The sequence below is a fragment of the Diprion similis genome, chromosome 2 (assembly GCF_021155765.1).
Source record: "Diprion similis isolate iyDipSimi1 chromosome 2, iyDipSimi1.1, whole genome shotgun sequence".
In the NCBI taxonomy this organism is placed as follows: Eukaryota; Metazoa; Arthropoda; class Insecta; order Hymenoptera; family Diprionidae; genus Diprion; species Diprion similis.
In genome coordinates this window covers 15,574,743-15,586,436 of record NC_060106.1, presented here as the reverse complement: position 1 = coordinate 15,586,436, position 11,694 = coordinate 15,574,743, and the positions used below count along the sequence as shown (strand labels likewise).

Below are 11,694 nucleotides of genomic sequence, written 5' to 3'. Positions count from 1 at the left end.
ACGCCCACAATACAGCGCATTTTAGAATGGCGCAACTTCTGCAGAATGGAATACAGCGCCTCAGCCATAAACTGTTCAAGAGATGAGGGAGAATCACGGGTTGAGTACATATTCAGCCCATGAATCGGTGAGTAGCGCTAGTGTTACGCTTACGTCATCGCTCGGATTCTCGGATGTCGCCATTGATATAGTTAGACAACGATGTCACGGAATAAACATTCATAAGCATATTTATCAATGCTCGATGCCGTCTCGGATTGATAGGTCGACAGTGAATGAAAATGGCTAATTGTCAGATTTGTTGGTGTAACAGGTGAGGTGCTAATTGTAGTTATAAGTGATACTAGGCTCAGCTATACAATTTCTGAGACACTTGACTGTCGAAGTTACTGTCGTGGTGGTCAAATAAGAGTGTGTGATGTTAGTTAACGTGCAATGGAACTGTCTCACAGGGAAGGAGTGCGATAAGTGGAACAACATGAATGGATAATTCAGTTTTTCCTCGTCAGACGTAACGATTAAACAGGCGCCGTGTGATCGCGACGTCTCAACCAGGATCCAGTTAATCCGATCTGTATTTTTTTACCGAATATCAGAAAGATGTTATCTCTGAATATTACCGTGAAATGACACAAAGTGTAGGCTTGAACACATCATCAAAATGTAGACTAGCCCGACTTATGACCATTCAAAAAACATACGGTTTTCCTTTCATTCTTAAAATTAAATCTCCACTCTTCAATACGTTCGTATATATAATATTATAATTTCCAATAGTTATTTTCAAAGTTGTTCGTTCCTTGGCTGGTGAATACTTTAGTGCCCGTAACGTTCACTTTGCCTTTCGACACAATAAAATTCCACACTAGTACAAGTATGAGGTTTGTAAATGATTTTTGCAGTTAAAATCAGCCGTTACATCTGTCAAAGTTTTTACATGAAGCATGCGACTGTGTTTATAAAATGATGTATATATATATGCATATGTACATAATATACAGGGATACATATATATATATATCAATCATTTAACAAACTTTCACCACTCTGTTCTGCGTAATAAATCCCTTTGTTCCTTCGTCGACTGGAAAAAATCTAACCGTGTCCTTGATTTTCAGGCTGATTTCAATACCCTTAGCTGCGGAAATATACACATGCTAGGATTTCACGAGTGATTGAGCAACATGGCTTCTGGTACATCTTCCCTGGATAGCGCTGGCAGTAGCGGTAAGTTTTTCAATTCTTTTCTCTAATTACAAATATTTCTATACGCATACTGATTTCCTTACCTTGCGTCCGTACCATGTACCCCTGAAAAAAGTGAAGCTCAAGAGCAGAACCTTGTTTGACTACAAAATATATAGACATCTAAAAGTTCGATTATGATTCATGGCTCTTGGTGAAAATTTGATCTAACCGAAACTTGTAGCAATAATATATGATTATTTTTTATACTGAGATGAATTCAAATGTATTATTCCATGTCTTTTAAGTTTCGTGTAATTCTTCTTTGAAACAATCACAAACATTTCTTTAATGAAACATAAACTGATTTCTTATAATAAATGAAAATTCAAGTTAAAATTATGTGCTGGTTAAGAAAGCATGAATAGCAGAATCCCAAAGCGTAACATACCGACTCATCATTGGTGAAAGCGATGAAAAACTAAATACCTTGCGACTGCTACCATAGCAACTAACTCATTACTCGAGCCCTGTTCCATTTTAGACACGTAGTTGATTTAATTTTTCATTTTATGATGAACAAATTATAATGTGTGTATTTTCAAATAGATTTGAAGTAACATTGAATTGGTATTATCAAAGAGGAACAATGATTTGCCCTTTGTGTAGTAAATAACTTGGCTGTGTTTACCGACTTTTTCTTAACTCGCGAATCGAGGCACAGTAAATGAGAGTGTATATACATGTATCCTGTATAGTTTTTCAGTGTATTGTGCTATACAAAAATAAATCAACTGCTTTTCTTGTTCCATAGATGGCGCACTTAACATAGGTAAGCAATATCATTACTAGAAATTTGTTGTTATTTGTAAATACAATTTCTGTCATTTATTCGTCATCCATTCGGTCAATGTATCGATAATTGCATATTCTATGTAAATTGAAAATAGACGAAACTGACCTGCTTATTATCCAGTTTATCAAAAGATTGAATAATTCTCAATGGATGATTAGAGAAACCTTTTCGATTCTGAACAGGGTAATTGAACTCAATAAATGATCAATTTGGGAATATCGATGTATCTCTTAATTTTTCTAAAAAGCATGTCACAGAGTTTGTTTTTGTAGTGGTATGTATATGACTGCTATTTTATGTTTTATTGTATTGTTTTTGCTGTACTGCTATGTGTGCTGTTGGAATTGCGTTACGTACATGGGTTCAGAGAGGGATAGCGGAGGCTACGGCAGTGTTGGGAGTCCTGTAGGGGGAGCCGAATGTCATAGCGACTACGATGGCTTGCAGGCTCAATGTGATCCAACTATGCACCAACTTCAGCTGCTTAGGCATAAGCATTCCGACACTATTCGACGGTTTGTTTTGTTTGCATATTCATCTTCATTTTTTCCATTTCCAGTATTGGAAACCATTAAAATTACATTGCATTGTTTCTCTTGTATTTTAAGACATTTTATTTTGCTCGATTTTTTGTAACAAATTTCATTGATAAGATAAGCGATTATGTGTGATCTGGAGCATCTGAAAAAGCACGGCCTTGATAGCTTTCTGGTTAAGAGCAATGGAAAATGTGTCTTCTCGGTCGAGACTTCAATTTCTTAATAACCCTTACAAATCACTCAACTTGCCAACAGCTATGTATAGCAATAGTTCTGGAATAGATTTATCAGTTCGTCACTATTAACTTATTGCACTGATATTTTACATTATTGCTTCAGTAGAGTGATAAATAATTTATTCACAGCTGTGAGCATACTATGAAAGAGTTGAAATATTATCGGGGGCAACATAGGGCAGCCATGAATCAATTGGAAGCAACGGCTCAAGAAAGCTCCACCCTGAGGGGAAAATATAGTGATATGGTAAATGATAAGCAACGTCTCGATCGAGAAGTCCAAGCTTTGCAGAAGGAGGTATCGGAGTTGCGATGCCAAAATCAGGAAGTCTTAGTCACAGATGCGAATAATACTGATGCTATGAATCAACACTACTTATCAGCCCTTAGAAAGTACGAGGCTATCAAAGATGAATATGATTCTCTTAGGAAGAGGTACGATGATCTCATATCGTCACATTCATCTGCCGTTAACAAGGTAAGCTTGTCTATGTTGAATTATGGTAACACCGTTTTGTAATCACTTACAATGGTACCTAATCGTCCTGAAAGTCTGTAAAGTCTTGACACATCTTGGCAATCGGGATTCCTTGATCGTTGTGGACGAATGAATCTTTCAGCCTGAATATCTGAATATCCACGTGAAAAATTCTGCAGATTAACATAGGATATTATGATAAGGATCAGCGGATTTTGATTTAACCCGTTGACATTTGATTACAGTAAATCGTCACTATTCTGAACAGCCAGTTAAGTAGCTATCAACACAATGAGTATCAACAAAAGTCATCGCCTATTACTTGGCTGGTCTGTTGCACATGAGAGGATAGACATCATATATAATTATATATACAATACTGCGTTTATTTGTTCCATACTAACACATGACAATGATAGATACGTCACATCATGTACTTATGAATACTTGTGTAATCTTATTTCAAGCACTGAAATGCTTAGGGCCCCTCATTATTCAGAATGGTAGACGTTTCACTAGAATCAATTTGTCGCTGATTGGAAAATACACCAGCAAGATTGATATGTTGAATATAAATAATATTTCACACATCAGGTCAACTAAAGTTGCTTGATTTTTTTTCCTCATCTAGCTGGAATTGGCACAAGAAGGTGCTGCCAGGTTAAAGAAACAATGTGAAGAAATAGCACAGGAGCGGATCAGTGCTGTGAGAGAGCGTAACGGGTTGAAACAGCAGTGTACAGCTGCTATCCGGCAATGGGATATTGCATTGAGAGAACGAAATGAATACAGAGAAGCTCTAGCCAAGATTCAGCAGCAACATGAAGAAGCAGTCAAAGAGATTAACCAGGCTATGGTTGTACGTATGAAGGCTAGTAAGGATATGAAGCGATTGACAGAAGAGAGAAACGCTGCTTTGCAGGAGTATAGTTTAATCATGGGAGAACGTGATACAGTTCATAAAGAAATGGAAAAACTTGGTGATGATCTTACTCAAGCTTACAACAAAATAACACATTTGGAAAACCAGAATAAGCAGTTTGTTGAAGAAGTAAGTTTGCTTTCATATTCGTTTATAAATTGTTAAGGTATTTGGCAGCCATCCGAGTCTCCATGAGGCATTCATGGAATGTAAAACATTAAACTGTGACGTTTGCCTGGCTGAGATCCAATCTTCAAATATTTTTAGTATTTCATTCACGTCAGGGTTCGATTTCAGAGATTATTGATAATGGTTGATCAAATTTATTCGTTAATTACCAATAAAAATTTATTTCTCTGCTATGTTTTTACAATTCACTAATAGTCCTTTGTAATTCGGATTATTTTTAGAAAAAGACACTTTCCTACCAAATTGAAACTTTAAGGAGAGAAATTTCGTCGGCCCTGCATGATCGTGACGAAGCACTCAAAGAGTGTAATGATCTTCGGAAAAAATTCGGCGATTATTCAGAAGGCTCCAGCAGGGATTATAAGCATCGCTTGGAGTCACATTCGTATAACTGTGAGAGAGATAATGCTAATAAAGAAGCAGAGCGTGAAACAAGTACACGAGATTATGCGAAAAGAGAAAAAGAACGAATGGATAATTTGGACCAAGCGAATCTTGAGCTTGATAAGTTACGAAAATCCGTTGATACTCTGCAAGCAGAACTTGAAGAGGCTATTCAAGAAGCTGAGGTTTCTAAACGTAGAAGAGATTGGGCTTTTAGTGAAAGAGATAAAATTGTATTAGAGAGAGAAAGTATTAGAACTTTGTGTGACAGACTTAGAAAGGAGAGAGATCGTGCTGTTTCTGAACTTGCCAGTGCTCTGCGGGACTCAGATGACATAAAGAAACAACGAAATGAGGCTTCCAAAGAGTTAAAAGACCTAAAAGTGAAAATTGAATCAGGGGATCACGCATTGCGGTCCAGTCAATTTGGTCAAAGTCATGGACATAGTCATGATTCTGCTATTGATGCTGATCTTACTGAATGGGAAGCGCTGACAGTTCACCTAGACTTAACAAGATTGTGTCTTGAGTCAGATCGGGAGCTGGGGTTCTTATTAGTTGGAGGCAGAGATGATCCTCAATATCCAAACGATGGAGGAATTTACGTCGCCCAAGTCACACAAGGAAGTGTTGCTGATGGTAAACTTAGAGTTAATGATTGCATAATCAGAGTTAACAATGTCGATTGTACGGCAGTCTCAACTAGAATGGTGCTTGAGACACTAAGAACAAGTAGCGTCAGTCCAGCAATATTGACCATTAGGAGGCGTCGTTTAGGAAGACGTTCGCTGCGGACTACTCAGCTTCCTGTGGGATCAGTTCCTCACGGAATTGCACTTGAACTTGGCGTTTACATATCGAAGATTTCTCCTGGTAGTCTGGCTGCTAAAGAAGGAAATTTGGCTGTTGGTGATCGTGTGTTGAATGTAAGCATTTTTAAACTTTGAACTCTTGATTAAGGATTAGTTTTAATCCGATTTAAAAATCTTCAAAATTGACCCTAAATAGATTTTTATGGCACTTTGTATGAGTGATGTTAATGAAAAACATGATACGTGATGAATAAATTTTGGAAACATACAATCATTTCAATACATGTAAATTTTTGCAGATCAATAGTAAGCCAATGGACCGGTTAAATTCAGCGCACGAAGCAATGGCAATATTAAATGACAATTCTACAGATGTGCTGACAATCACAACACTGAAAGGAATACCCTTACCTCCGAGTAACAGTAAATCTTTGTCTGCTGACAGTAATTTTAGTTCAGAGAAGCATAAAATGGTAAATAGCTTTTCGCAAACTGAACAGGAGAGGTTAATGTTAAAAACGACTCCTGAAGATTATGATAGACGATACGTAACATCAAATTTTGGCAGTGTGTATAAAGTGTCAAAATCAACGAATGGAGATAAACCAAGCGGTATTAGCAATGCTTGGGATAATATCAGGGAGAAAATTGATATCGTCAGAGGTCGTAGGCATAGCAAAGACAGGGAAGAAAAAAAGAAAAGACATCGCAATTCTAGTCCAAATACTTTTGAACAGGAACAAGATGCTATAGCGGAGCTTGATTCTGTGATAGAAAGCTATCATAAAAAAGCTAATAACGGTGTTTTAAAACGAAGTAAACGAAGAGGAGAGAAATTAGAAAAAAATGGTGGTACTTGGCCAAAGGCTAGAGGCGGTCCTCAAATACAGAATGGAACAGGTACTATACTGCATCCACGGAAAACCAAAGAAAGGCTTCCATTGAGTGTACTTCTGAATCACCCTCCGAAATATGAGAGCTACAATTATAATCGCAACTCTAATCCCATCCCTGCGGCAACATTTTCAAACGTTAGCAACAGGCATACTGTCTACAAGGCAGTTGAAAGTCCATTGCCTAATTTCAGTAAATCTGGTAAGCTTTTCAGTCAGAAATCGTTTTCACCTGCTGTACAGTTCAAGGATATCCAAATAGATAAGAAATCTGTAAATGAATTTGAGGTGAATGAAAGTCGTTTAAGTGCTGCTCTTGCTCCTTCCGAAACGAGCATCGATTTTTCCGTAAAATCATGCAATATTGGAAAAGAATTGGATTACTATACCAAGAAAAAAGCCCAGAAATATCTAAGCAATGACAACCAGATGGATGCCATGCAACACAACAGAGTACACTCGCAACTCTACAGTCTAGGCTCGGCATCGACTGGGCCACGACAACTAGCGGCTAATTTCTCTTTCCCCCCTTACACTCATTCCCATCCCCATCCTCATCAACAAAATTCTCTACCTTCCAGGTACCCTTCACCCCCATCCTTACCGTCCGCACAGTCCGGAGAGTCTATAGGTCTCCCTGATCCGAGATCGTATTGTTTCGAGCCGCCTTATAGCCCATCAACACAACCGGGGTTTGGGCATTTGCACACGCCATCAATGGATCTGCACTATCACAAGTCTCGTCCTCATCCTATAACTACTGCTTACGACGTACCAGCGTATACTCATGGGTACGAAGGAGGAACCTTTCCTCGGAAGAAAGAGAATCAAAGATTTCGCATTCCATCCAATCCCAGTGTGACATCAAAGAGTAGTGTTGGCAAACTATCTACTGGAAGCATAGAACGAACCTCCGACAGAGGCAGTCCAATGCCTACTTTTCACGTCGAAGTTCTAAGCCCTGGGACAGGAACTACTAGAGGGGATAACAAACGGTCCAGTATGCCAGAATATTGTTATGCACAACCGAGACCAGCACCAGGAGAATTACGACGTGTTCACATTGATAAATCTGTCGAACCATTGGGTATTCAAATCTCCTGTTTGGAGAGCGGTGGAGTATTTGTGTCAACAGTAAGTGAGCACAGTTTGGCTTCACAAGTTGGACTGCAAATTGGAGACCAGCTGCTGGAGGTCTGTGGCATTAACATGAGGAGCGCCACTTACCAGCTTGCAGCAAATGTATTACGCCAGTGTGGTAATTCTATTACTATGCTGGTACAATACAGTCCAGACAGTAAGTGTTACTAAAAAGTTGTTCATAAATTGTTGCATCACTGTAGATGAACCCACCGTTTTTTCATTTCGGAGACATCCGACTATAGTGGTTGTTCAGTTCTGAATTCTTTTTCCGATTGTTTTAGAGTACAATGAATTAGAAGGCTCGGCATCTTCTAGTTCTTCGGAAGCTGGTGGAGAAGAAGAAGCGAGCAGAAGTGGTTCACCAACACCTTGTAATAGTCCTGAAGCTTCCCGTAAGGCAGCTCAAAGCTTAGATTCATCTGAACCTGAGCGAGATGCTTCGTCTTTGAGCGTGATGAGAGGAGACAGAGAAGCTAGAAATTCCGCATCTCTAGATATTAGGAGTACTCAAGACAGAGAACGAGACATCAGAAATTCAGCATCACTTGATATCAATGTGCGGAATCCAGAACTTCGAAATTCTACTGCACTAGACCTCAGAAACAGCACAGCATTAGATAGCATTAGAAATTCTGCAACAATGGAAACCTTGAGAAGTGGTAACAATACTTTGACTCGTGCGCAAATAAATCAAGCAGTTACGACGTTGCAACGTCAAAATGCTACTGTCCGAAGTCCGACACAAGATGAGCAAAGTAGACAGAGTCCACCACCCGGGGACCCTAGGTATCTGTTCATAGAAACTCGAAAATGTTCTAATCTTGGTATTTCCCTTGTCGGAGGTAACAGCGTTGGTATTTTTGTAAACTCTGTGCAACCTGGGTGTCTGGCAGAAGGTGCTGGGCTGCGAACCGGTGATCGTATTCTTGAATATAACGGAGCTGACCTGCGGCAAGCTACCGCCGAACAGGCTGCTTTAGAGCTTGCCAGGCCAGCAGACAAAGTCACGTTAATAGCGCAACACTTACCTGATCACTACAAAGAAGTTAAGGACAAGCCAGGTGATAGTTTCTATATACGAGCAATGTTTGACAGAGTGGGAGAGCTCGGTAATAACTTGCAACTGCGATTCAACAAGGACGATGTTCTATATGTCGATAATACTATGTTTAACGGTACACCAGGATATTGGAGAGCTTGGCTAGTAGATCAAGCAGGAAGACGCCAACAATGTGGCATTATTCCCAGTAGGTTTAAGTAAGTATAGGACAAATTAAGTTTTCTAAATTTACCTTCGAACCACGTAATTAACCTTGTCCTGAATATTTACCATTTTTGTTTTTTAGAGTTGAAGAAGAGTTATTGTTACGACGATCCTTGGGTGATTTGGAGACAGATGCTGGCAGACGAGGTACAACTAGTGCTAGACGAAGTTTTTTCCGTCGTAAAAAGCATCAACGATCGTCTAGTAGAGACAGCAAAGAGCTTTCTCAACTTACTGGAGTGAACCTTGGCTGGTATAGCGATAGTGGTACTCTTAACGAAGAAAACATACCAGCCACCTACCAGCGTGTCGAACGACTTGATTGTATGTAGATAGAAATTAATATGTGTAGCATAAGATTAAATGTTTCATTACTAGGGCTTCGCGAAGAAATTCTAGATGGTGGATAGACCACCACTAGGTGGTTATTGCTGACTATTTGTTATAATATTCTGAGGAAAAATCATAATACCAATCAAAAATATTTATTTATTTATTTATAAATAGATCCTACTTTGAGACCGGTGTTAATAATCGGCCCACTGAGCGAGTGTGTAGCAACAAAACTCCTGCAAGAGTTTCCTCGAGAGTTTATCAGATGTTTGCCGGAAGCTATGCACTGCTCACAGGTTACCTTAGAGCAGCACTTGCGTGATTCACTTTATGTTGACTACAAAAAGAAAGGCAGCTATTTTGAGTGCACCACTGTTCAGGCAGTTAAGGAAATTTGTGAAAAGGTAAAACTAAATTTTATTCTATACAATGGAGAATTTATCTGTGAATTGCATCGAAACTTCTTGCACTAAGCGGTGCTTCTCATGCTCAGGTTGTGAATTTTTATCAACAGTTTAAAGTTATCAATGATGATTAATGCTTGCGTTACTCTTTACAGAATTCACACTGCATCTTAGATGTGTCTATTGCTTCTATTGAACGATTACATAGACACCAGATATATCCGATCGTTTTGCTAATCAAGTTTAAGAGCACAAAACAAATAAAGGAAGTTAAGGATTCCAGGTATCCAAGTGATAAAGTTAGTGCAAAGGCGGCTAAAGAGATGTATGAACATGCTCTTAAACTGGAGGCGGAATATAAGCACTATATCTCTGGTGAGTCATCATTCATGTATAGTTAACTAATGTTCATCTGATTTCTTTAATTGAGAAATGTATATAATTTATATCAAACATTAATGAGCTTTACAAATTGTAGCTGTGATACCAGCTGGCGTAAATGTGGCATACATATGCACGCAAGTGAAAGCAGCAGTAGATGATGAGCAAAGCAAAGCGTTATGGGTTGCCCGTGGACCACCTTGACAGCAGCGGGGGGGGTCCCATAAGCCACAGTGGAAATCGATCTAACTGCTTGACAGGGTCCTCATAAAAAGTATGCAATCACTCTTTTTATTGGCAAATTATTATTCATTTTGATTTTTTTAACAGATTGAAAACAATTGACTTATCTACATTATGTATATGTATAATGGGTGACTAATTATTTGAGCCAGAAATTGCACGTTTGAGTTCGTAATGTGTTGATGTTACCTTTATTCTTACTTTACCTATATTTTACTCTCAGAGCCGCACTCGTGACAAGTATCCAATACACTTTTGTATGTAATCTGAAACCCTTTTACGGAAATATTCATAAACATTTTTTTAATCTTTGTCATATTGTTAGTCGAAGCTTTAATGCTCAGTTGGGTTAACAAATTGGATAACATGAAGTAAATTTTGAGCTCGGGTTTCTTTTGCCTCCCGTTGTATTTTATTTACGTTATAAATATCTTGACATGTACAATGGTTATCAACTTAGAAATTTAACAATAAAGTAAATTTTAGTAAGTGATTAAAGATTGGCCTTGAATGAGGAAAAGTAGATATTTGCAAAGCAGTGTCCACATTTGAGTCTTACAATGAATTATCAACTGTATGACAGAAACGAAAATCTATACAGTAAATATGCCGTATATAATAATAATAACATGAATGATAATGATAATAACAATAATAGTAACCGTAATAATACCATAACAATAATAATAACTCTACATCCTGAATTGGAAATACAATTGTAATAGAGATGTACTCAATTGCCCCTGCAATCCAAGATTCTAATTAAACCTAACGGTTGAGCAGAACTTTATGTTTGAATGAGAATTGAGCATCGATTGGGAGGCATATAATCGTTGATAGCATTATTTTTTATTTGAAGTACGAATAACATTAGATGGTAAAAATACCAGAATTATCCCATCATTTACTTCATTTTTAAATAAATTGTGATATCAAGTTGATTCTTTGTTATTTAGAGATAGGTATGGAAGAGTGTCATGAAACATGATTCATCGTGCTTTAATAAATCGACCACAAAAAGAGGAAAAAAGTGAAAAAATTTCGATATCAACTGTTTGGGTCCATTCGTCGAGTAAGATCAAGTTCTGCATTTTGGTTTCGTCTGCTACGTGCTAAGCATAATTTTTAAATGAGACACGGTGTTGCCTTGATGTACTGATGTGGAGGTAGGATTAATGCCACCTTGAAGCTCTGGTTGTGAGTAGCTATAGGCATTAAATAATTACACGTTCTTATGTTAAAACCTTGGTGGTACCTGGGTAAGTTATTTTCAAACAATAGCTAATCACTTTCTTGGTAATTGACATCTTTGGAATATTTTAAGCTGGCATATAATAATCTTCGATCCACAGTGCATATAATATCATGTTATAATATATATAGTACTTGAAGTTATAATATATAATGTAAAAATTCAATCGGCCAAGTATTT

The 11,694-nt window shown here is 37.9% G+C and overlaps 1 protein-coding gene across 6 annotated transcripts; it reads left to right on the top strand.

Annotated features, from left to right (window-relative positions):
* Nucleotides 1-57: 57 nt before the first annotated feature.
* LOC124412387 (disks large homolog 5) lies at nucleotides 58-11,294 on the top strand. 6 transcript variants are annotated; one of them, XM_046892225.1, is made up of 14 exons: nucleotides 58-313; nucleotides 1,119-1,227; nucleotides 2,000-2,017; nucleotides 2,409-2,556; nucleotides 2,946-3,294; nucleotides 3,926-4,345; nucleotides 4,627-5,715; nucleotides 5,901-7,791; nucleotides 7,919-8,894; nucleotides 8,984-9,225; nucleotides 9,409-9,638; nucleotides 9,794-10,013; nucleotides 10,117-10,293; nucleotides 11,219-11,294. In XM_046892225.1, exons 2-13 carry the CDS (start codon nucleotides 1,185-1,187, stop codon nucleotides 10,221-10,223), a joined length of 5,733 nt encoding a protein of 1,910 aa, XP_046748181.1. In that variant the 5' UTR covers nucleotides 58-313; nucleotides 1,119-1,184; the 3' UTR covers nucleotides 10,224-10,293; nucleotides 11,219-11,294. The 6 variants fall into 6 exon arrangements, with proteins under 6 accessions (XP_046748181.1, XP_046748207.1, XP_046748198.1 ...); XM_046892251.1 differs by having other exon boundaries at nucleotides 58-561; XM_046892242.1 differs by having other exon boundaries at nucleotides 58-663.
* The last annotated feature ends 400 nt before the right edge of the window (nucleotides 11,295-11,694 follow it).

What these genes read in the sequence shown, in the direction of transcription:
- LOC124412387 (XM_046892225.1), top strand. Translation starts at nt 1,185, where the DNA reads ATGGCTTCTGGTACATCTTCCCTGGATAGCGCTGGCAGTAGCG. An exon ending in ATTCATCTGCCGTTAACAAG is followed by an intron (nt 3,295 to 3,925) that starts GTAAGCTTGTCT and finishes TTCCTCATCTAG; the next exon opens with CTGGAATTGGCACAAGAAGG. An exon ending in GGTACAATACAGTCCAGACA is followed by an intron (nt 7,792 to 7,918) that starts GTAAGTGTTACT and finishes CGATTGTTTTAG; the next exon opens with AGTACAATGAATTAGAAGGC.